At 42.2% G+C, this 22,648-nt stretch overlaps 1 protein-coding gene and 1 long non-coding RNA gene across 7 annotated transcripts in view; one reads left to right on the top strand and one right to left on the bottom strand.

The window, feature by feature from the left end:
- The window catches only part of KCNK1 (potassium two pore domain channel subfamily K member 1), a 32,031-nt gene extending 28,602 nt beyond the window's left edge, over positions 1-3,429 (bottom strand). Inside the window, exon 1 of the mRNA XM_059841617.1 lies at positions 2,929-3,429. Within this exon, the coding sequence (XP_059697600.1) occupies positions 2,929-3,283 (355 nt within the window). The 5' untranslated portion in view covers positions 3,284-3,429. The remainder of the gene's footprint in view (positions 1-2,928) is intronic.
- Positions 3,430-3,602: 173 nt separating this feature from the next.
- The window catches only part of LOC132324953 (uncharacterized), an 87,882-nt gene continuing 68,836 nt past the window's right edge, over positions 3,603-22,648 (top strand). For 4 of the 6 annotated variants that reach the window (XR_009485793.1, XR_009485791.1, XR_009485794.1 and 1 more), the window contains exons 1-2: positions 3,603-3,753; positions 3,843-3,946. This is a non-coding gene — a long non-coding RNA (uncharacterized LOC132324953). The other 2 variants (XR_009485795.1, XR_009485792.1) reach the window with 2 other exon arrangements.

Raw genomic sequence — 22,648 nt, 5'->3', positions numbered from 1 at the left:
ATTGCTCATATGGCATTCTGCACAACTGCTTAAGTTGCATAGAGAGGAATAAAGTCAGAAGAGAAACTTGCTACCTGTCACTGCTACAATCTGCTGAAGCCTCACCACCAGTCCATTTCACTGCCCTTTGCTTGCCCGTCCTTCAGGCAGCTTGTGACAGTCCTGTGACAGCCCATGTGCACAGCAATATTAATTGCTTTCAAGTAGCAATTTGCCTGATTCTGCAATCTCCTTTAAGATTTTTTGTTAAATTCATAACTGGCTTTATCATTTTCTTCATGGTTTTTCTCTGATGAGTAAGAAGCCAAAGACTATAATAAGGACGGGAGGGAACTAGAAGAAAAGTCAGGGCTGCCAAATTTAAACATTTCCCCACGGGCTTTATATAGAAAACTGAAAGGCTATGAAAGAAGCCGTGTCCCCTGTACAAGGGGTAGGTGTGCATTTATTTACATATGAGAGACAAATTCAGTCAGCTGAACATAAGGAGCATCCAGCTGCTCCCTGTAATTTCAATTACACACAGAAACAACCCTCAGCTAGCACCACCAGTAGCAGGGTTCTCTTTTCTGCTTTTGCCCTTACTGTACTTGGCAAAGGGAGGGCATTTCAGGTGTACACTTTATAACAATAGAGCATATTTTGAATGTTCAAGCACCTCTGAATAACTGTTTGAGGTGGCCAGGCAGGTTCTTCTGCTTGTCATCCCTTTTAATGACCATTTCAAGAGACTTGAAAGATTTCTTGCACAAGTGTAGAGTCAACTGAGGGGAAAAAAATGCACCTCACCAGAAATACCTGTGCTCTGGGGCGAATTTGAACAAGCATTGGAGGTACTGTATTGGTCTAGATTTATACTTGTCTACTTGTACAAACTCTAATTTATATTAAATAGAGATTACGTGCAGCTGAAGGCCACCACATAAAACAAGAAACAGATGGATTTGGTTAAAAAGGTCCCAAGTCAAAGGACTATCAGACACAGAAGGAAGTACCACCACTTGATGCCTAGTCTACCACATCAGTGATGACTGGATGACCGCAGTTTATGAAACTCACAGAAATAATGAAACTCACCTAACGAATGTCAGAGCTCTGCACACATGCCATCTAAGTGGCATTTTCTAAAAAGTTTTCCATTTGGACAACGGTACCTTGAGTCTTCTTCCCTGGCAAGGCCTCTATGATCAAGCCAGCTAAACATGCAGGGCCAGCTTATGCCTTGCCCTTCAGCACACATGCAGTGGGAAAGATACAGCCTGAGCTGTACTACTGAAACCAAACATCCTGTGCTGTGCATCAGCAGGAAGTGTCAAGGTGTTACCAACTCAGACCCAGCCCCACTGTCCCAATGGTGAACATTTTTTGCCTGAGTCATTTAAAAAAAAAAAAAAAAAAGGACCTTTTTAAATTCCTTTATTATTATTATTTTAATGGGAGTTACTACACTACAGAAAAACTAATTTCAATATAAAAATAGCTCTTGGAAAAAATAACTTAGATTTTATAGTACCTAACAGTATAACTGATTAGAAATAAAAAAAACAGGTCAATTCAGCTCCTTAAGTTTTAAGTGCTTTATACCTTTACTGAAAGAAAGAAAAAATCTGGATGCTGAAGTACTATCACAGTTCTATGCTTTTTTCATCAGCAGTATTCTATATGTTGATTAATGCTTAGAGATTTATTCACTGAAAGCATTTAACTGCTTTAAGTGGGTCACTTTCTCTCTTCTTACAAACTCTAGTAATTAAGAAGTGGGCAGGGGAGGTGTTGTGGGGACACTCATAACCCTGTTTTACTTTTTAAAAACACAACTTCCTTATAACCCTAATCTGTATACTCAATGGCAACTATTTATAGGAGAAGCACTGCCTGTTTGACATCAGTCAGGAAGAACTAACATATGAACAGTAACAAATTATTAAATGTCATTATTAGCATCAGCTGATTAAATTTCCCATAATAGAAGGAGTGCTAACTTGGGGGCAAGGCGGTAAAAAAAAATAAAGAAACAGTGCATCTTTTATATCAATATCAATGTTCTGCCAAGACACAAAGCTCTCTCTCGTTGGACAAATTTTGGGGTGATTTTTTTAAAACTTTTCTTATTTGACAAGCCCTTATTATTAGTGTCAGTGACCTGCATTCAAATCACCAGATCACAGCTTCCCAGCACAAATGCCTGCACTCATCCTTTAGAAGGCTGTCCACTATGATGGTATGTGAAATGTAACTACTGTGAAAATAACTGCTCCTAAAAGCTATGGTCAGAGGAACGTTTCCTCGAGTTTTTCAAAACACCAATGCAAACTGCTATCTGAAAGAAAGGAAGCATTATCTTTCAGTCACTCATATGCAAGTATTAAATGGAAATTGACAATAAAACATGAAAATGAAATTTAACTTCGTTATAACTGGGTTAGCAGTCCATCCCCGTCCATCCGTGTGTGTGTGTGTGTGTGTGTGTGTGTGTGTGTGTGTGTGTGTGTGTGTATCCCCCACCGGGAAAGAATCAGAATGAAAAATAAAAAAAAACCAAAACCAAAGGAGAACGCAAAGGAGTCACCTCTAGAAGCATTTAAAAGTTCAAAGGAAGAGCCGGGCATCTCGCCGGCTTTTCGAATCCGCCAACGATTTCAAGGTGGGGGAATCGGGAGTCTGGCTCTTGGCGCCAAATTCACGGGGGGTCAGTCACGGGTGATGCCCCCTAACAAAACACGCCTGTCGCAGGGGAGAGTTTGGGAAGCAGGCTCCCTCCAGAGCCCCCCTCACGCCCAGGCCCGCGGGCCGGCGGTTGCTCCGTGCCCCCGGCCCCGGCCCGCAGCCCCGGCTGCCCCACACCGGCCCCGCCGCCGCCGCGGGGCCCTCGGGGGTCCGGGCCTCCCCGGAAGGCCTCCGGCAGCGGGCGAACCGCCTCTGCCTTACCCGTGGTGGAGAGGACGGTGCTGGCGAAGAAGAGGGAGGAGGTGAAGTCCCAGTTCCAGTTTCCCGAGGCGTTGCTGAGCACCGAGACGCCGTAGTTGCTGGCCTCCAGCACCCGCATCAGGAACTGCTCCAGCTGCTGCTCCGAGAGGCAGGCGTGCTCCTCCAGGAAGCGCTGCTTCAGCTTGCCCAGCTCCTGGCGCAGCAGGTCTTCGTAGGGCAGCTCCACCGAGGAGAAGACCACGGCGCCGAACACCAGGTAGAGCAGGTAGCCCAGCACCAGCAGCGCGAAGCACCAGGCGGAGCGGTGCTGCTCCACCAGCCGCACGCAGGAGCTGCCCGCCAGCGACTGCAGCATCTTCCCGAGCCGGGGCCGGCTGAGCCCCGGGCCGGGCCGGGCTGGGCCGCTGAGGGGAGCGGGGGCTGAAGGAAACAGGGAAGGCAAGGTGGAGCGCGGCCGCCGGCTGCCCCCGGAGCGGCCGCTGGCTGACTTAGAGGGCGCGGAGCGGCGCTGATGTGGCGCTCACGTGGACGCGCGGCGCAGGTACCGCGGCGGAGGGAGGGACGCAGGGAGGGAGGGAGGAAGGGCCTTCCCCCCCTTCTCCTCCTCCTGCCGCCGATCCTGCTCCCGCTGACTCGTGTTGGGACGCCGGCACTTTCTCTGCCTGCTGTTCCTTGTCTCCGAGTAACGCGTGGAATCCCCCCGTGGCGCTCAGAGAAGCCGACCCGAGAGCCTCCCCCCGCCCCGCGCTGCGGCGGACGTTTATTCCCCTTTCCGCGCAAAAGTCTCTGGAGATTTCCTTGCCCCGCTGCTCTCCGCCCCCTGCCGTGAGAAACCCCCAAAACAGCGATTCCTTCCTCTGTTTGTTTGTTGTTATTATTTACTTATTCATTCATTCGTTCACGTTTCAACGCAGAATAAGGTGACGCAGTGTGAAGCGGGAGGCTGACTTTCATTCAGTGCAGGATGTGATGAGTTCAAGGAGAAACCCAGATGGCAGGTGCTGAAGTCCTCCCTCATGTCTGTAACTTCAGAATGGGGCCTGTTTGGGGGTGCGGTTTGAACCAGGTGACCAGCTCCCCAGACAAGCTAAAGGAGTCTTTGCTCTTGTGAGACACTTTCTTTTTAATAGTGTGGAGTGCCTGGCTAGTGCTCAGAGCAGCATCCATGGTGAATACAAATGCACTGTGCAGCCAGCCCTCTGTAGCCCCAGCCAGAGTTCTTCACAAGTTTCACTGTGAATGCTTCTTTCTTCATCCATCTTGAACTCCAACCAGCAACCACACTGTAAACTTGACAGATGAGGCTCCTCACCAGATGAAAAGGAACAGTAAAAATTACAGCTTCCCAAACTGTCTTATAGGGTGAATAAATGCAGCTTCTAGTAAAGGAGAGAGAAAGTGTTCCCTGGTCACAAAGTTCTGCCATGGCCCTTCCACCTCTCAGCTAATGGCAATTTATACAGACACAAAGGAGTAACTTGCAAATTAGAAATTTACTTGGGCTGGGCTAGGGAATTTGGACAGAGTAAATAAAATCCAGCAACCTATCTTAAGCTGTGAGGTACCCCTCTAAGCTTTAAGGACTATTGAGGGAAAATAATAGAAAAATGAAAGGCAAAAAAAAAAAAAAATTCAAGCTAGAAACTTAAAATTATATGTCAACATTTCCTTTTATACAACAGCTACATGAAGCTATGGGATAAATCTGGCCTGACAGAACAGCTCATCTAGTTACTGGTCTGTTCCCCACTGCCAGCCACAGCTGGGTCATTCCAGGGCCTTGAACACATCCCCCACCCCCGTGTTTCATTAAAATGTAAATGTGCTCTTACATGCAAACAGCAACTGCTTGAATGGATGGTCAGTAGAGCACTGGGGGGATGTGGGAGGTACACAGGAGACAGGCTGAGCAGGAGACTCGCAGGCTCTCCATGATGTGCTGGGAGAACGCATGTGTGGTATTCATGATAGGCAGTGGTCATGTCTTTGCTCTGAAACAGAATTTTCCCAACCTTCAAGCCAAATATTTGTTTAAAGGTTAGAAAATGTTTGCCTAAGAACACACCTCTCTTCAGTTATAGGAAACTGTGGCTGGGTAAGCTGAACCAGCCTCCTTCAGTTTTCCATTTTTATGAATCAGTCACTCTCCATTTTTAGAAGCCTCTCACACTTGAAGGTTTGTTGGGCTGAAAAGAAAAGGAGGACTCTCTGCTGAACAGAGCCTGCAGTACTCTCCTAACTCAATTTTTATCTCCAAAGCTTTTTAGAGGCATGGGCTGAGGGGAACAATGGCAGAACATCACAGCTGTGTCACCAAAGCATTCAGTTCTTGCTTCCAAAGCTAACATCTGGACAGTCTGAGTTTTAGCCACCATTACTGATATTCATATTTTAGCTCAAAGTGCCTAACATTACAAATATTTATAGATTTCTTTGGGATAGGAAGGTGTCTTCATATTCAGTTTTCTGATTTTGAGCGATTGTATTTACCATGATAATACCACATGTGAATGTAGTTATGGCATTCCAGCTTCATTCCATAGTATGCTATATCCATTTACATGTTTTGCTAGTCAAAGATTAGGCTAGCCAAGGATTCAGTGTACTGAACTCTGTGTTATGTCCTGTATAACAGGATGTCACAACATGCTTCAGCAGGGAGTCACTGAAATTGGGGAGCAGGCTGTTACAGGGCAGCCTTTCCCCAGCAGAAGTTTCATTCTACAGTGATCATCCCTCTTAATAAAACATGAATCCAGTTAATAAAGTGTACCACATCATCAACCAATCCAGTTAATAAAGTGTACCACGAGCATTGCTTGTCCACCAGCAATGCTCTGTGGTGACTGGGCTCCTTACTGTTGGAGAAGTCCAGCTGCAAGCAGTGTGGAGAAACCCACTCTTGGTAGGTACTGGTGCTCTCCATTGCACAAAATTTCCTCTGAGCTACAGAAAATGCAAATACAAGCTGCCTGTCTACAGGGGCAGAAAAGAAGGCAGACATTCTAATCCACCATAGAACTGAAACAGAAACCACAGTTGTGTCCTGGAGTGCTAGAAAACCACAGAGAAAATTAGTAGTCTCCAACTCTGCTGCCTGTGGAGGTAGAACAACTCCTCTATCACATCACTGGGCTAGCAGCTTCTATGGCATAGTCCAGAGGCTGAGAATACCCTCTCTTGTATATATGAAGTGTAAGAGCTGTATGAATCATTGACATTTTCTGTTGGGAGAAGTGAAATTGAAGTAAAGAAACTTTGTGTTAATGGCAGTCTGTTCTTCTCTGAGGTTAACTGGAATAATCTTTAATTACCAAAATATTTCCAATGAAAAACTGAAGGGCTTGAGGCATAAGAAGATAAAAAGATGGTGGCCAGAGGAAGAGGACAGCCTGGTGGCAGACAGCGACCAGAGAGGGGGATCGCTGCTCTCTAGTCTTTTGTCCAGTGACTGAAAATGACAATAGATAAAAATAGTAGCTTCAGTGAAAAGCAATAATAGCTCATAGCCCTGCTCCAGTGCCCAGAGCCTGGTCTGTGCTGGGTGGCATAGGCCAAAGAGGAGATTTGACATGGAGGCTCTGCTGCTGTAATCGCTGAGCTCTCATCAGTGAGCGGGAATGAGTCTGGGGAAAGGGAAACACCCATGTTTGGCACTGTTACTTCTGTCAAGACTATAAAATATTTTCAGCACCAAAAAGAAAACTGAAAATTACTCATATGCACAGAAACTTCAAGTTGACTGAAAGGATTATTTATTTTCCTTTTTTTTTCCCCAAAAGAGCCTCTTAGCCAGATCACAAAACTCCATCAGTTTTGAAAGAAAAAGCTCTTCCTCACATTATGTTGTAGAACCTTAAGTCCCAGGAGCTGGGTAAATAAAATTAGTTACCAGGCAATACTTATCCTGCCAAACCTGTTCTGCTCTGGCATACGTACAGCAGGAACTCACAGTACAGGGAACAGAGGAGGTGGTGGTGAGGAACGGTGGGATGAACCAGGACAGTGTGGGAGGCAGGAGAAACTTAAGTGGGGAAAACGTGAGGCAGTATCAAAGCTGTGTTACCCTGACAGCTGAATATCGAATAGCAGCAGGGAACTGATTTGTCCTTCAGAACCTTTCTTCAAATTTTGCATGGATATAAATTCAGTGGTTATGGCAAGTCTGAAGTCTGATCAATCCTAAATTATGTATACGTGAGGAAAGATTGCCATAAATGTGAGGTTCTCTGAATTCACTTCTATTAATGATTCTGCCCCTGGAATATTTTTTAATCACACTGATAAGAAGTAGAATCCTTCATGATTTGGTCTGTCTGTTAACTGAAGGCTGGAACATAATACATTTCCTTTTATAGAAGAAAATTTTTATCTGATCAGTTTTTTCTAAATATTCCATTTGCCAGCTTTTACAGAAGTTAGTACAAGGTTGGCTAGTGGCTCTGATTGAATGTCATAGCCCTGTGGGCAGGCAGGATGTGAATTTATAAGAATCACATCCTCACAGGCACTAACACAAATGTAGTTAAGTTGAGAAGTAGTCAGATGGGTTGCCATGTGTTCTGTTTCCAATGGGTAAGGTGTTCTATTTTGGCTAAATGGAATCATAGATTTGGGTCAAATAAAGTAAAAGTTACAAAAGTTAAGGCAACAGAGCCTGACTTTTCAGGGGAAAAAAAGTAATCTGTGAAGAGGGGATGCATTCCTGTCTTAATTTGGCAGGAGGATGGAGATGGAATAAGAGATGTATTTAGGTCTTTAAAATTTATCAGCAGCATACTGGTGACAGTAGATATATTGCTACGGAAGAAAAAGAGTCAGCAAATTCTGTGTCCGTGTTCAGGTCATTTCCAACAAATCCTGCCTGGCTAAATTCTACTTGAGATGGAAGGGAGAAGGCTTGATATTTAGTGGTTTCCTCAAAAAAACCCAATTTTATGCTGTTTACTTAATGGTGCAACACTGTCCACAAAGGTTAAGACCACTGCTGTGTGATAGCAAAGGAATCAATGTGCCTAGTTTGGACCTACATTTAGGGGAGGGTTTGCATCATGAAGTAGTAGTGTTTAGAATCAAGGAAGTTTATATGCATGGTCAGGCACAATTTCTTTCTTGAGTGAGTCATCCTTGTTCAGTGAAACTATAATTTTCCTTAGAGTTGCAGTAAGTATTCATATCTAACCAATGATCTTGGTGTCCAGGTAGATTAACTGATGGAGAACTGTTTTATTAAGATAAGCATTTTTTGTCATGGAAAAAGTAATGTCATGTATATTTGCCATCAGGTTTACCAGTGACATTATCCAGAAAGCAGCCTGGTTTCTCTAAGAGGTATAGGTCCAATGGGAATGAGGGCTGCATATATGTACATCAATACACACACCCATGTATATACATACATGGTCTTATATAATTATATATATAGCATGCTTCTTCAAACTCCTCATTTCTATTATATTCCAAGTTGTGCCCTATCTTTGTAGAAAGGCAATTACCTATTATTTGTAGGATTGTGTTAGCACTAAAGAAATGTACTAGCTCAGAGAATTCAGGATGTCAACATGACCTTATTAGTGAATTACATTAAATAAAATTCAGCGTTTTCAATAAAGTAACCTTGCCTTCCTAAGTCCTGTGACAGTCACCCAGCAGAATCGGTCTTTTTAGTCTCTTGTTTAAGATGTTGAAAAGACAAATGCTTGATATACTTATTACTTTGTACTGAAAAATAAGGATTCAAGTCACAAAATGCTTTATATCTCTTTCCATCTCCTCTGTAGAATTTTTTGTCCTTCTTCCCCCAGCTTGGCAATCTGTTCTTAAAGGCAATCATGGTGGGAAATAAAAGTAGCTAAAGTGGGCTCACACAACTGTGGGTGTCCAAGCCTCCGTCCTGATCTTACCAGTTCTGAGACCAGTTTTGGTTTTGTGCCAGTTCTTGGGCACCTGGGAAATGATGGTGTCAGCAAAGCCCACCAGCTTTCTCTGGGCCAGTTTCAAAACATACAGACTTAGAATGGATTACACATTAAATGGTCTGTCTGTAATTACTTTTTACAGTAGTTGGGCTCTATTTCCGTGGTTTCTGATTCTGGTTAATTAGAGCGTGGTCCCAGTCTTAGTTTAGTGGTCCTGTTGGGCTATAGTGTACATCCTTTTACCTCTTTTAATTCAGTTTGCATCGCTGTAGAATTTGTGTACTTGTTGTAAATCAATTTTATGCAACAGGCTGAGTTGAACTTGTGTTTCAGTGGTGGACAAAAACTTGGATCCAGCGTGGTGACATTCTCTCTGACAGCTCACGCACTCTCTCACCCATTCACAGAAAGGTCACATTAACTTGTCAAAACAGCTTTCAGCTTCAGCTCCATTTGACTCTGTGTTCCTGGGCCACAGCACGTGTACACAGCACAGCACTGCTCTCTGAGGCCTCCTTGCCCTGGGCTATGAGTTTGGATGGAACAATATGTGCATGCTTGGACTGGATGTACTGGGGCCAGTGTGCTGTAGCCTGGTCTGGACACTGACTGTTCTTTGACTCTGCCTTAGGCAGCTGGGCTCCAGCTACTGGAGATGTTTCTGAGGCTATTATCCTTTGTAGCAGTGAATGTCTTCATGCCTGCAACACAATGGTTCCAGCCCATAGGAGACCTATCATCTCCAGGCCAAGATTCTTCACTAAAGTAGGGAGGTCTGGTGCTGGGTGTAGCTGCCTGCATGTGGATCATACAGGGCAGGTTCTTAGGATGAGTTTCAGATGCTGCCTAGATGCTGCCAAGAAGTAATCAGCTGTGGAAGAAGTAGGGTTGAAGATTTGAGAAAGGATCTCTTTCCTGCTACATCCATAGCTGGTAGCTAGGATATGCTGCAGCTTGCCTTTTCAGGGCTCTAGGCTCCTAGAGAGCAATGCTAGCGAGAGGCCCTAGTGAGAGACTCTTTACAGTGTCTAATATGTAAAATACATTCTAACCCAGATACTCAGGCATACCTGAAAACAGCACTTGTGTCTGACCTCGTGTGTTTCCTGTGCTGTTTGGATCCTACGGTTTAAAGGAGCTTAATGTTTTACTGCAGGGTGGCATAAGTTCCAGTGCTTCCCTGAAAATGTCCCAGCAGGATGGAGGACCCAAGCAACCTCTTCCCTGGGCACAGGCTTTACAGCCAGCACGTGGTGGAGGGGGACACTGAAGCAGGTATCTTTCTTCTGCATCTTCTGTATCTTCAGGTATCCTTCTCTTTCTGCAGGGCAAATCCGTGTGTTTCCGTGGTTGGTCCTGACAGCTCAGAGGCCTAATGGCTCTTCTCTGGGAGTGCAGCACAAACCAACACACTGTACCAGATGCCCTCAGCCATGGCATTTATTCCCTGTAGCTGAAGGCCCACATTACCACAATGAAGTCAGCAGGAATTACTACTCAACAATGAGGAAACACAGGCAAACCGTCTAATTTGGGATACTCCCACCTAGCCATGCTATTTAGACAGGTCCATTTTCCAGGCAACCCTTCTGCCTCAGCAGTGTTAAGTTTTAATAAGTGCTATTATTTGCCTCGCTGAACCAATGTCTGGAACAGCCCATGGGTACTATTGCCACATGCACGTGCTGTAATGAACACCAAAGCCTATTTCAGTGACCTGAATCTTTTGAAAATTTAGTCCTTTATTTTTATCCACTTAGAGGGAGCACAAGCTACAGTGTCCTACTTTTTCTCAACTGTGTCATCTGACTCATCAATCAAAATTGAGGCTGAATCTTCTTATCACCCACTGACTTTCAATCAACCTAACAAACTGATCAGAAGTACAAAGGAAATGTTTTGTCACTCAGCCCTCTACCTTTGCAAATATTGAGTCATGTGAGATTATAATTTTACAGTTTACAAAAAATACAATTTCAGGCCAAAAAAGTTTACAAAAAATACAATACAAGGCCAAATCCTAAACTCTTGGAAGTGTAGGTAAATTTACCTTGGAAAGGTATGCTTAGAAAGAACATCACAGGACAAAGAGAAAAACTTCTGTGAAGTAGGACAACTTTAATATGAGCTTCTGTACTATTGGGTTGCTTAATTTTAAATATAATACAATAGTAGTATTGTTTTATCCACTTCCATTAGAGTCCACTGTACACTCTTATAACATTTACCAGATACAGAAATATAAAAGGTATTTGGCCTACAGGCTGTTAAAGAAGTGGCTTAAAATGTAGGTCTATCCAGAAGGACCTCTGTTAAAAATGTGATAGGTTTTCCCCCTGTACTTTAGAAAATGCATGAAGCACTTTAAAAATAACACATCACCATCACCCTTACCACCAAAATCTGTTTTTCTTGTTGTTATGGCAAAACAAGTGTCAGTGACCTGATCCTATTCTGTCTGACTCATGAGACATACATAGGAAACAATTATAACACATGCTAGAAGATCATTCCTTCCTTCCTCTTAGAAACTCTTTCCCAGAATTCAGCCTGCAATCCTTCAAAATGTCTTCAGCCTGGCCAGGAATAAAGAGTAAAAGACTGAAATATCCCAGTTTCCAAGGTAAACAACCCACATTTCTCACTGTGCCACTATTTGTCTTCTGATGTCTCACACCCGATTTTAAGACAGATCCTCAAAAAAGTTGAAAATATGTTAGGTTGGGACCTAACATTTGCAGCCCTTTCGAACATTGCCAACTGTGGGTTTTCTTTTTCTGCTGCATTGTGATTGTCTCTACCCCCCCTACTTCTTGTTTTAAATTAGTCCTACCTGTGCCTCTTCTTGCTCCTAGTTAAAGTCCTCTTCTCCTACACATCCCAGAAAGTAAATTTTGGACTATATTTTCATAAACAGAAAAATGAAATAAAATTAACATTGTGTATGTTTTTCAAGGTGTCCTTTCATAAATTAAGTCCTAAGCATTACCTCAGTGCAAGCAACTAATGATCAAATCCTAAGCCAGGCTGCAGAATTGACCATCAGCATAGGTTTTCCAATGAAACTGACTTGGTGTTAAATTAATTTTGGGACAATAGATACACAGCTTAGTATTAGGAACAATCTTGCTAACAGGTTTTATGCTTTGGATGATCCTCTGTTTCCAAGTCAACCTCCTCATCACCTTATCATACACCTCATCAACATGAAACCAATGATTTTTATGAAGCTATAACTAATAGTAATCGGATGTATTGCCACAATGACAATTACTTTTATTTTGTGTTCATTAAGTAAATTGAAGTTTTTTTCTAGGCAGTGTGCAGGGAAGGAAAGATGAAAGAGAAACCCTAATATTATTGGTTGTTGGAGTTAATATCACCAGTCAAAGGGACAAATGAATAGTTTTCACACTGTACTGATGTCTTCTGTTTCACTGCAGTTAAATTCTTACTATGGGGAGTTTGACTGTAAAATACAAAGGCTTTCATATGCTGTGTGCCTACCATACCACAATAAATGTTTCTTTTTGAAAAAGCATTATTAATAGAGTGCAATTTACCTACAACAACACAAAACACTCTTGGTAAACAAAAATAAATCTGCTGATGAAATTCAGTACATCTAAAACCTCTTACTGAATTGAAAAGGAAAGTATTGTCTATAGAGAAGCAACTTCTGGGCTGTATACTCTTCTTCAGTTAATCTGAGCTTTGATTACAAATATGTAGTATAAAACATAGTACATTCCAAGGAGCAAAACCAGAAGAATCAGACTGTAATAAAAGAATGTTTCAGTAAGATTTTTGTGAGAATAGTGCATGGTGATACATACTCAACATTACGTTTCACTGATGCTAAGCATTTAGGTTAGTGCTGAGTAGACCCCTTTGTCCTCAAAGGATTCTCAGTTCCATTCCACAGAGGACACAAGCATGAGAACTCAAGGAGAATATGCAGCAAGCAGCTAGAGGCTAAATGATCTCCTGTCAGAATTTCAGTAAGGACAAATCTCCCCTAGCCAAGATCAGTGAAAGGATCTTGTGGAGTTGCCTCAAATGTTTAAGGCAACTAGAAGTGAAATACTATTTGTCAAGTAAAAACAGTTACGAGGATCACACAATGGGTAAGGTTGTATGGGAATATATTGATGAAGAAAATTATGATGGTTATTCCTGCTATCCAAAACCATAGCAGTTTGGTCCAGGGTTACAAAGAACCCCAATATTATTGAATATTTATATCTTCATGCTGTTATCAAATCCATTCAGCCACAAAAATTTATCTAATAGATGACATTACTGTGCTATAATTACTGAACAACTTAATAATTTTGAGCACTGAAAAGAGAGAAAGTTTCAGTGCTTTAAATCTCCTGACAGCTTGCAAGTGAGGAAATTCTGGTTTTCTGATTTTCTATCTGAAAAATGGAGTAATAGAAACCGAAGGTCACTTTCTGAAAGCCAGTCACCATGAGATTGGGAGAGGCATTTAATAGCATAGTCAGGAGTGCCAGCAAGCCCCTACTGACATCATTAGGAGTTGGCATGTGCAGTTGATAGCAGTACTTTCTTGCAATCCCATGAAGGACTTGCCTGCCTCCTAAACCTCTAATCCCCAGTAACTGAAGTCCCTGCATGGAGGAGAAAGCAGTGATGGAATCAGTTGCCTGCTGCCTGGAAATGAAATCTATGTGCAAAGCACGGGGAAGGCAGATTTTTCGACAGCATGTGAAAGGGATGTCTGATTTCCAAGCTGGCCTCTGCCAGAAAGTTTCATTCCCTGGCAGGGTCTTTCCTTGCTCTTTCTCTGGGCCACACTCTTTACCTGTCAGTAATTCCTGCAGGATTTTCTGAGTGCTTGTATGCATGCAGCCATGTCCAAAATTCATCCAAGTAGAAAGGGCTGATGGTGACCGGCATCAGCAGTTGTGCTCTGCTGCCAGTCACCATCAGCCCTTTCTACTTGTCACCCTCCCCTGCTAATGATTCAACAAACCTAGCCCCCACTAAAGAACAACAGTTGTTTCCAGTTTAAATGGCAATGGATGAAGAATCCTATTGGTGTGCAGTCCTTACCTTCCAGCACAGCACCTCAGGCAGAACTGGCCCGAGTGACTTCCCGTGGTGTCCAGGCTGTGGTGGAAATGCTGGACATATGCCAGGGACTCTGCAGCTCCTGGTTTGCTGCCTTCTCCCTCATGTGGCTTTATGTGGCTCATGTATGGTTTTCCACTGGCAAAGAGGACAACAGACCTGAAGGACCATTGCACAAAAGAACCTGTAACAGCTCAGGAAAGCCAAGAGCCTTGCGGTTAATTCCCTAAACAGCAGTTCTGAAACTTGAAGATAGACACTCCAAAATTTTTAGCCACAGGCTTCTTTCTGCTTAGACATTTCCATTCATATTCTGTGATAGATAGACATTATTTTGGGAGAACAAAATGGGCTATTACCACAGGATCATATAAATTCTCCCTGTCTTCTGGGAGGTTCAGACTGAAAGATAATCTGGATGTAACTATCCTAAAACATTAAATATTTATGAAAAATATATATCACAGCATCTTACATACGATTGTGCAATATACTTTCATGACTTTGCTCCCAAGGCACTTCTTTTAGATATTAAATTGATGAAAAATGGTGTGATGCTTTTCAGCAAGAAAAGATCTCTCCTCCAGCCCCCCAAATGAACTCCCTAAGACATATTTCTTCTGCTTTGTGTTAAAGCAGAAAACTGCATTTCCACCTCATCATTTTATATTGTAATGGTTCTGGTTATGAAAATGGAATAATCAAGAAAGCTATTTTTAAAATAGCTTCACTAAAATATAGAGGAAATTTTATTGTCTGCTGAGTTAGAAAATCTGTCTATAATTAGATTTCAATGTCGCTCCTTTTGGTGCATTTTAACATTTCTGCAGACCGTAGTCTTTATGAAGTATATAGTTCCAGAGTATAGCTTTCCTCTTTTGAAAATTATGACCCTGTGGCATGCTTTCAGGAGATGATGTCTTTATATCAGCTGTTACAGATAATCTAATAGTTGATGCAGTCTCATTCCTGTGGCATAATTTGTTTTCATTTGCTTTTCTCTATGTATTGTGTGTTGTAAGATTGTGAGGAAAATTATTCATCTGTATCGAAGGATAGTACAGAATTTTAGTATAAATGTCTCTATTTTGTATTTTACAAGTGATGGTTGTGTATATGAAGTGCTATTTACATGAAGAGCAGTGGAAATTCAACAATTGTAGTATTGTTTCTCATTCTGCAATCTTACTGTATAAATAAAGAAGTTATTAGTACAAAGTTATTAGTATGAAAGATATTTATATAGCTGTCCTTTTGCAGAAAAAATGCTAACTGACCAGCTCTTGTTGAGTTTTTTTATTGCCTGCAATAATGCCTTCGCTTATGAGGTTAGGTTTTTGTGGTAGATGTTTGCAAATTGAGACTTGTTTTCTGGAAACTATACTGAAGGGTAAAAAGTGACTCCTAAAGAAACTGATGGCACCATATTGCTAGTTCATCTGGTTATCAAGACATTGCTATGCTTGTGTCTTCTGGGTACACCTGCAGTATATAGGATATGTATAGGGTGGAGAGATGGAGAGAGGAGGGGGACACACAAACAGCTTGTGGTGTCCCCTGGCCACCTCACAGCTCTGCCATGTTTCCTGGTGGTGTGTAAGTAGTTGCTGCCTCCACTATCCTTTCCTCCTTGCCTTCCAGTCCACTTCTAACATTTGACCAGTTCAGATATGTTCCCCAAATCAGTCTCTGAGCAGCGACGGGGAGGGAAGGGAATGGGGAATAAAGGTGCCCAAGGCCAGATCATCAGCCAGCATTGAGCAGAGTAAACAAGGCCAGTGTAGATGGTTTGTCAGGGCTGCAATTCTGATGTAGTTGCCTTCATCTTTGAGAACAGCAGAGCTGACCCTCTCCTCTACTGGCACACCTTGTTCTCAGGTGTTCAACCACTGCTGGATTTGTGTTTAAATCAATTGAAGTATAATGCAGTGGAAATATTTTCCCTTTGGGACCTCTGGTTTTCAGAAGATATAGTTCCCCTTGTTCTCCAGAAATGAACTGTAAAAATCACACCTCAGCCCACATGAATTCTAACTGTACTTGAAACTTCAACCTAATTAAACTGTTAACTTTAAACGCCAGCATAAAAAGGAAAAAAAGGAACAATTCTCACATTATGTAGGTAACATCTCCCATTTTGGTGGCCTTAGTACCACACGACGTTGAGTTCAGACTAATTCAAATCTAATTAGGACATATACATGGACTTCCACAATCTTGTGATGTAAGTAAGTAGAGCCATGATTTCCAGCTCAGGGGACCCAGCCTGCCTGGCTCTCCTTGCTTACCACCCATGTGGCTGGTGAAACAATGCAATTTCTTTTATCAAAAAGTCCTGACTCCAAAGATCTGTCACTGCAAACAGTCATGGGAGCAAATCACATGCCAGCCTAAAAAATCAATATTGAAGAATAAATTGAACTATAATAGTGTGTCTGTCTGGTTATTTAAAAATAGATGAACAAAGAAAATGCAAAGCACGCAAAGCAGCCAAGAAAGGTTTACAGAGATTACTCAAAGGCTAAAAAATTGCAAGGAAACTCCCCTTCTAGAAACAGCCTAGTTCAACACCCTCTGAAATCAGAGAAGTGCCTTTTCCTTTGACTTTGAAAGCCTTCTCAAACACATCATTTGTGTCTTCCCAAACACAAAGACATAGTAGCTAATTTCCTGAGCTTATATGCTCCCACTAAGGCCCATTGATAGTGCCCAAATAAGGCAAAGGGAAGGGTCTTGGACATGTAACAATTCAGCCTTCAAGCCATGAACTTTCAAGGAAATGGCACACAGCAAATCCATGAACAAACAGTGAGCTGAGATTGTCTCAAGAGGGCCTATTAAATTTTCAGGAGAACTATGAACTCATTCAAAGGGTTCTACTGAATATTGCTATCAAACCTCTGAACTGTTACAAGCATCTTCTGGTGATACTCTTGAGGCTTCTTCTAACATTCTAGAGAAGATGCAGTTTTCCTTTAAACTCCACAGGGTACTTCAAAAGTCTGCAAGGGTTATAATTTTCTAGTAAATATCACTGTATCAAACATCTCTTTTAAAATTGTCTTTCAAAAGAAAAAGTAATGAGAAGGAAACAAAAAACACTTAGAAAACAAGGTTTTGACTATCAAGAAAAAGTGTAGATAGCTGAAAAATTTTGGTATATGTGAATATAGTGAAACTCAAGGATTCATAAATAAATTAATGACATTAATGAAGCACTAGCAGGGATCTGTAAATAATTATACATTAAAAGCTTCTCCAAGTGACACCTTAGTTGGACAAACATCTCTTGACATCTGGATCCATAGGAATAAACCTTTCTGGGTGCCATATCAGAGTCAGCAGTTTCTCTCTAGAAACTAACTTTTAAATAATAATATTTTTTTAAAGTTATCTGTTAGTTATTCCTAGAATTATTCTCTGCAGCTGCTCCATTTCTCATTTCTTTTGGGGTTGTCCTCACTGGGCAGGGGGAACCTGTGAGCTCCAACTTGATCAGTTCCTCAGAACCTGGCCAGGAGATTCATCATGGGCAGGGCTGATCTGATACCAGTTCCCTAAATGTTGTGCTTGAGTCAGCTCCTGGCTCAGTGGTTATCGGAAGCCTGAAGAGATTTTCCTGAAGAAGCTGAAATAAATGTTAGCTTGTTTTACAAGAAGTCCACCCTGCTTTCAATGAGCTAATTACCTTGCAGTCTTATTGCTAGTTACGCTTTTCTAATGCCTTGTGAAATCTGCTGAATCTGGAGGCAGAGCAATTGTGGCACCTCAGGTTCCTTTGTGATTATGGTTTGTCGCTGTGTAAGCAGTGACTGTTCTCACAGCTCACATTGCATCAGAGAAACTCAGAGCATTTTATGAACACTCAGAACAGTTGGAAGAATATATCAATAATTAATAAGATACATTCTTATGTTTGAACATTATATGCTGTCTTTTCTTCTCAGAATGTTTTCCAATAAACAAATATACTAACAGCTTCATTCTCCGTGGCACTGTATAGAGTTTATGATCAATCTAATAGGGTTTAGGGTAGGAAGCAAAACTATGGTTGCTAGAGAAAAGGACAGAAACCACTCAGAGATACAAAAAGTAAATACACAGAATTTGGCTTAGGATATGGAAGCTAAAATCTGCATACTCTTGGAAATGAAATAATGCCGTTTTTAATGACTGCTGTGTCAAGGGTGTGCCCTTACAACTGTTTAAACACAACTCCTATTAGCACCAGTCTGGATTTTATGTTAACACAAGGTCAGAGAGATGAGTCATGCACAGTGCAGTTAGAGCAGATTACTGAACCCACACCCGGGTGAGTGTCCTCTACACTAGCTGGGCATTAATGGTGTGTGACTGCTCTGCTTAAGGTGGCACAACTGCAGCACTCAGCAGGGACAGGATGGATTTTCTCTCTGTCCACAGCAGAGAGCATGCACTCCCATCCTGGGTCACACAAAGGATGGGCAAACATGCAGAGGAAGGGCAAGGTTTACGTAGGGACAGGCAGCCACAGGCATCACTCTGCTCATTCTTGGGCTCTGTGCAGTAGATAAGGGGTTTGGATATGGGAAAATAGCTGATGTAGGGATTTGGCACACGTGAGAGAAGGCAGCCGTCCTGACACCCTGCAAAGCCAAAAGTGTTGGTGCTGAGGCAGTCTGGTACCTGGGTGAGGGCGTGTGCCAAAGAGCCTGCTGGCTAATGGTAGGATGATCGAGGCAGAAGGAGTCTAAGTATTTTTGAGTAGTTGTGCCACTAGCTGGTAAGAGAGAGGATATTTTACAGGCAGAGAACTGAGACAGTGATGAGGTGACTAAATCAAACCTGAACATGGGAGGCAGCCAAGAAATTAACTAACACCTCCATACTCCCTGCCCAGGTTCTTAAAGCAGACAGCGTTACGTGCTCTACTTTTTATCTCTGCCTCTGTGAGAGGCTGTCCCTGTTGAACAGTGTGCACTGCTTTGCATGCTAACAAAATACTGTGCATGATGAAAGGCTCAAAGCCAGTAGCTGTAGCAGCCTTATTTAAAAATGCAATTAAAACCCTGGAATGAGTTACTGTTAGCCAAAGGGGCTAGGAGAAACCAGAAGGTTGGTCTGGATGGGGTTTTTTCCCCTCTATCGTACTGGAGTGGGAATGGAGCTAGAGAGATAACACAGCAATTAAAAATGAGAAATGGATTAAATTAATGATGAAAATGGCTGGGAGAGGCTGAATTTTTAATTTTTTTTAATCTGTGTATAGTATATTAAATGAAGAAGTTTGAATAATCAAGAACTCAGAATGATGCTGTAAAATTAATTGCTAATTAAGAACACAAAAAAAGTAAATGAAAAATGTAAGATATATGATGAGCTGGCTCCAGTTATGCATATCTCTAAGGAGCTAGAGGAATTGTAGTATGTGAATGAATTTGATGGGGTGCTGTAGAGTGTTTGCTTCATCTGGGTTTATGTGCCTAAAGGCAGTGCTGAGTTACAAGACTCACCCCTCTGTAGTCATGGTGAGGGAGTCACTTCCAACACCACAAAAGTCCATGGAGAGACCAGAACAAGTGTTTTTCATCAGAGATAGATATGATGAAACCTGATGATGATAATGGTACTGCTTCACTCAACTTATTACCGTGTTCTTATTACCAAGACTTTAGAGCCTTACTGATATTGAGTTCACACTGGCTCTGTATTCCCTTAACTCCATGAGCTTCCAAAGGAAAAAAGGAAAGAAACTCTGAGACAGAAATGAGGCATCTTCAAAGGGCAAAGTTGCCACTTCAGTTACTGTACCAGCACTAAGCTCAGAAGGGTAAACTTCAAAGGGAGTGAAGCCTCTTTTCTCCAGCAGCTGTATGAAGCAAATATGACACATATCAACACAGACAGAGATTTTTTCCTGAATCCAGGGCTGAGAAAACATCTCTCATGCATCTAAAGACTTGGAAATCAAAATTTATTCCCTCTCAATTTCATCCTTGTGCTTTAATCCTTTAATCAGAAATGATCCCTGGCAAGAATCTTTGTTAATAAGAACATGCAGCAAACTGTAGAGTTGGTGTGCCTCAAAAAGCTGCTGAAATTGTGAAAATAGCCAACAGCAGGACAAGAGAGGAAGATATCCAGAGATCAGTGGTTCATCGTTCCACTGTGTACCAGCCTTGCCTTCTGCTGAAGATTTATGCATCCTTGATCATTTGATCTCCTGCCTGGGCTCTGAAAGCGGTGTGGAGTGACTGTGCACAGGGTAGTCTGGAGGGAACATTCCAGTTGTCACATAAGGAAAGCGCTGCTGTGCTGGTGTGAAAAGAGAGAAAACAGTTCTGACAAGCAGACCATGTCTGAATTATTAAAATGGTACCTACCCTGGCTGCTGGAGTCCTGTATCCAGCATTAGTACACCGTGTGCTACAAACAGGTGGCACCAGGGAGTTTAGGAAAGCAAGGGAAAAACTATTTTGCATATTGTGTTTTTTTTCCTATAAGGTGCTAATTAAAAACAGACACATTAAAAAAAAAAAACCAAAAACCCAAAACTCAGCCCCACAACCCAATGTGTATTGCTGCCCTGCCTTTCCTGAGCAGTCTGACTGGGACAGGGCTGTCTGCATGCTGCCATTCCCAGCAGGACATTGTGTCCACCATTCCAGCTCCACATAAACATACCAGAGAGGACAGAGGGATGGCAGCTCACTGGCAGCATGTTTCACTCATCATTTTGAGCTGGAATAAGGGTAGAGATCTGAAACTCCCAGTTCAGTCTGGAAATAAGCCTAGAACCTCATCACACTCCATCTCAGAGACCAGCAAAAGCAAAAGCCATCAATGGGTAAGACGTGACAGCAGAAGGCCCCAAGCCAATAAATGAACAAATAATCTATTTTAACTTGTGCTTCCAGGGCTTAATCCCAATGGCCTCCACCCTGCCCATCAAATCAGCTGGAATAAGGCTAGGTTCATCAAATTCCAGTGGCTTCTCCTGGATGATTCCTCTTAATGCATGTGTGCAGAGGTAGGCAGGAGAAGCTTGAGTGACATTATTAACAGCTTTAGCCTGCAGTAGCCATCAATGTGTCACTGGTAAAGGAACCTGAGTGTACCAGTGTATCTAATTCCTTCATAGTAGCCATCACTGGTAAAACACCACAGACTCTCTCTAGTATGCACTCAGGGCTTATTAAGTGAGGGCAAAGGAAAGCAGAGATTAATAGCATGAATTTGATGTAGAATTTTATGTCATATTTTTTCCTTAGCCTGTTTGCAGTCTTGAACTCCAGTGCATCCCATTTGGTATTTTTCAGGCAGCATTTTGATATTTAGTCAGAAGGGAAGACCTACTGCAGGCAAATGAAAGATGAGCAAAATATTTCCATCCTGTTCTGCCATGAGCACTGGCTGGTCACCTACACATTTCTTGTTCAGAAACCCTGGGAATAAATTTGCATGAAACTGTAAAAATGCACACTGAAAAAACAAGCAGTGCACAAACTGGGAAAAGCAAGGGCCACAGCAGAAAGATCAACTTGAATCTCTTGGTCAGATTTGTTTTAATACCTTGTACTTCTTCAGATAGATCCACACGGTGTTTCATCAGCTCCTCTGACCTGGTCTCAGTGTTATTCCTTTGACTTTACTTATTCTCTCTTCTGTCAGCAGAAGATATGGGGGAAAAAGGCCTACGTCCACTGGGTGTGGAATGCATCACTCTCTGCCCTAATGATGTTCCTTGATGTGCTCCCTCTTCCATGCCTATGTTCAGATCTGCTCTTTTAATGATCATCTGCACCAACCTCTGAGATTCAAATGAATTCCCCACCCAACTTTCCCCACTTGTTTGTCCCTACTGAGAGTTTTATGAAAAAACACAGCTAACTAACATTACTTGGCATGCCCCCCTTTGGTTTTCTGAGAGATGTTAGAGTGGATATACTCCTGCAATGTTAAAACAGGGAGCCAAATACATCCCCAAGACTTCTACCTTCTGTAAGTAAAAATCATCAGCACTAAACTCATGCATGAGTTCATCACCTCCAACTCTCATTCTGCTTTCAGGAGTAGGTGCTATTGAAGAATACAAAAATAAAATTCCACATTAAATTCATGCTATTAATCTCTGTTTTTCTTTAGCCCCACTTAATAAGCCTTTAGTGCACATTAATAGTCCGGGGTGTTTTAAAAGTGACAGCTACTATGAAGAAATTAGATACACTGGTACACTCAGGTTCCTTTACCAGTGACACAAAATAAATGAGAAGATTTTAAGAAGAGCTTCTGATGGCTTTGAATTGCCTGATTAGCACAAAATTATGGCTGCAATGCACTAAAAAACCCACTCTATAATCAGTGTAATTAAAACCTTATGTACCTCCTCCTGTTTCCCCCACAGAGTGGTCATTTGTTAAATTGCCTCATAAGGCTCCTGCATCCGCTTCACATTTCAGCCTGATTTCATGGTGTAATAGGGCTCTCACAATCACTCTCTGTGCTTGCTTGTTTGTAGGTAGGTGTGTCAGCACTTGTCTAATCACCACTGTACTAACCAGCCAATTTCAGTCAAGCTTTGGGGGTCTCAGAGGTATTCTGGTCCTGTAAGATTTACAACAACAGAAAATTCTGTGGAGGGAGAATTTTCTGCTTTTCCTGAAAGAAATGTAAATACCATCCACGTTATTTGATGTAAGGGAATCCACTCAGAAGCCCAATTAAGC

This window comes from Haemorhous mexicanus, chromosome 3, assembly GCF_027477595.1.
Source record: "Haemorhous mexicanus isolate bHaeMex1 chromosome 3, bHaeMex1.pri, whole genome shotgun sequence".
Classification (NCBI taxonomy): Eukaryota; Metazoa; Chordata; class Aves; order Passeriformes; family Fringillidae; genus Haemorhous; species Haemorhous mexicanus.
The sequence above is the reverse complement of the archived record's forward strand: the minus strand, read 5'-3'. Positions and strand labels throughout refer to the sequence as shown.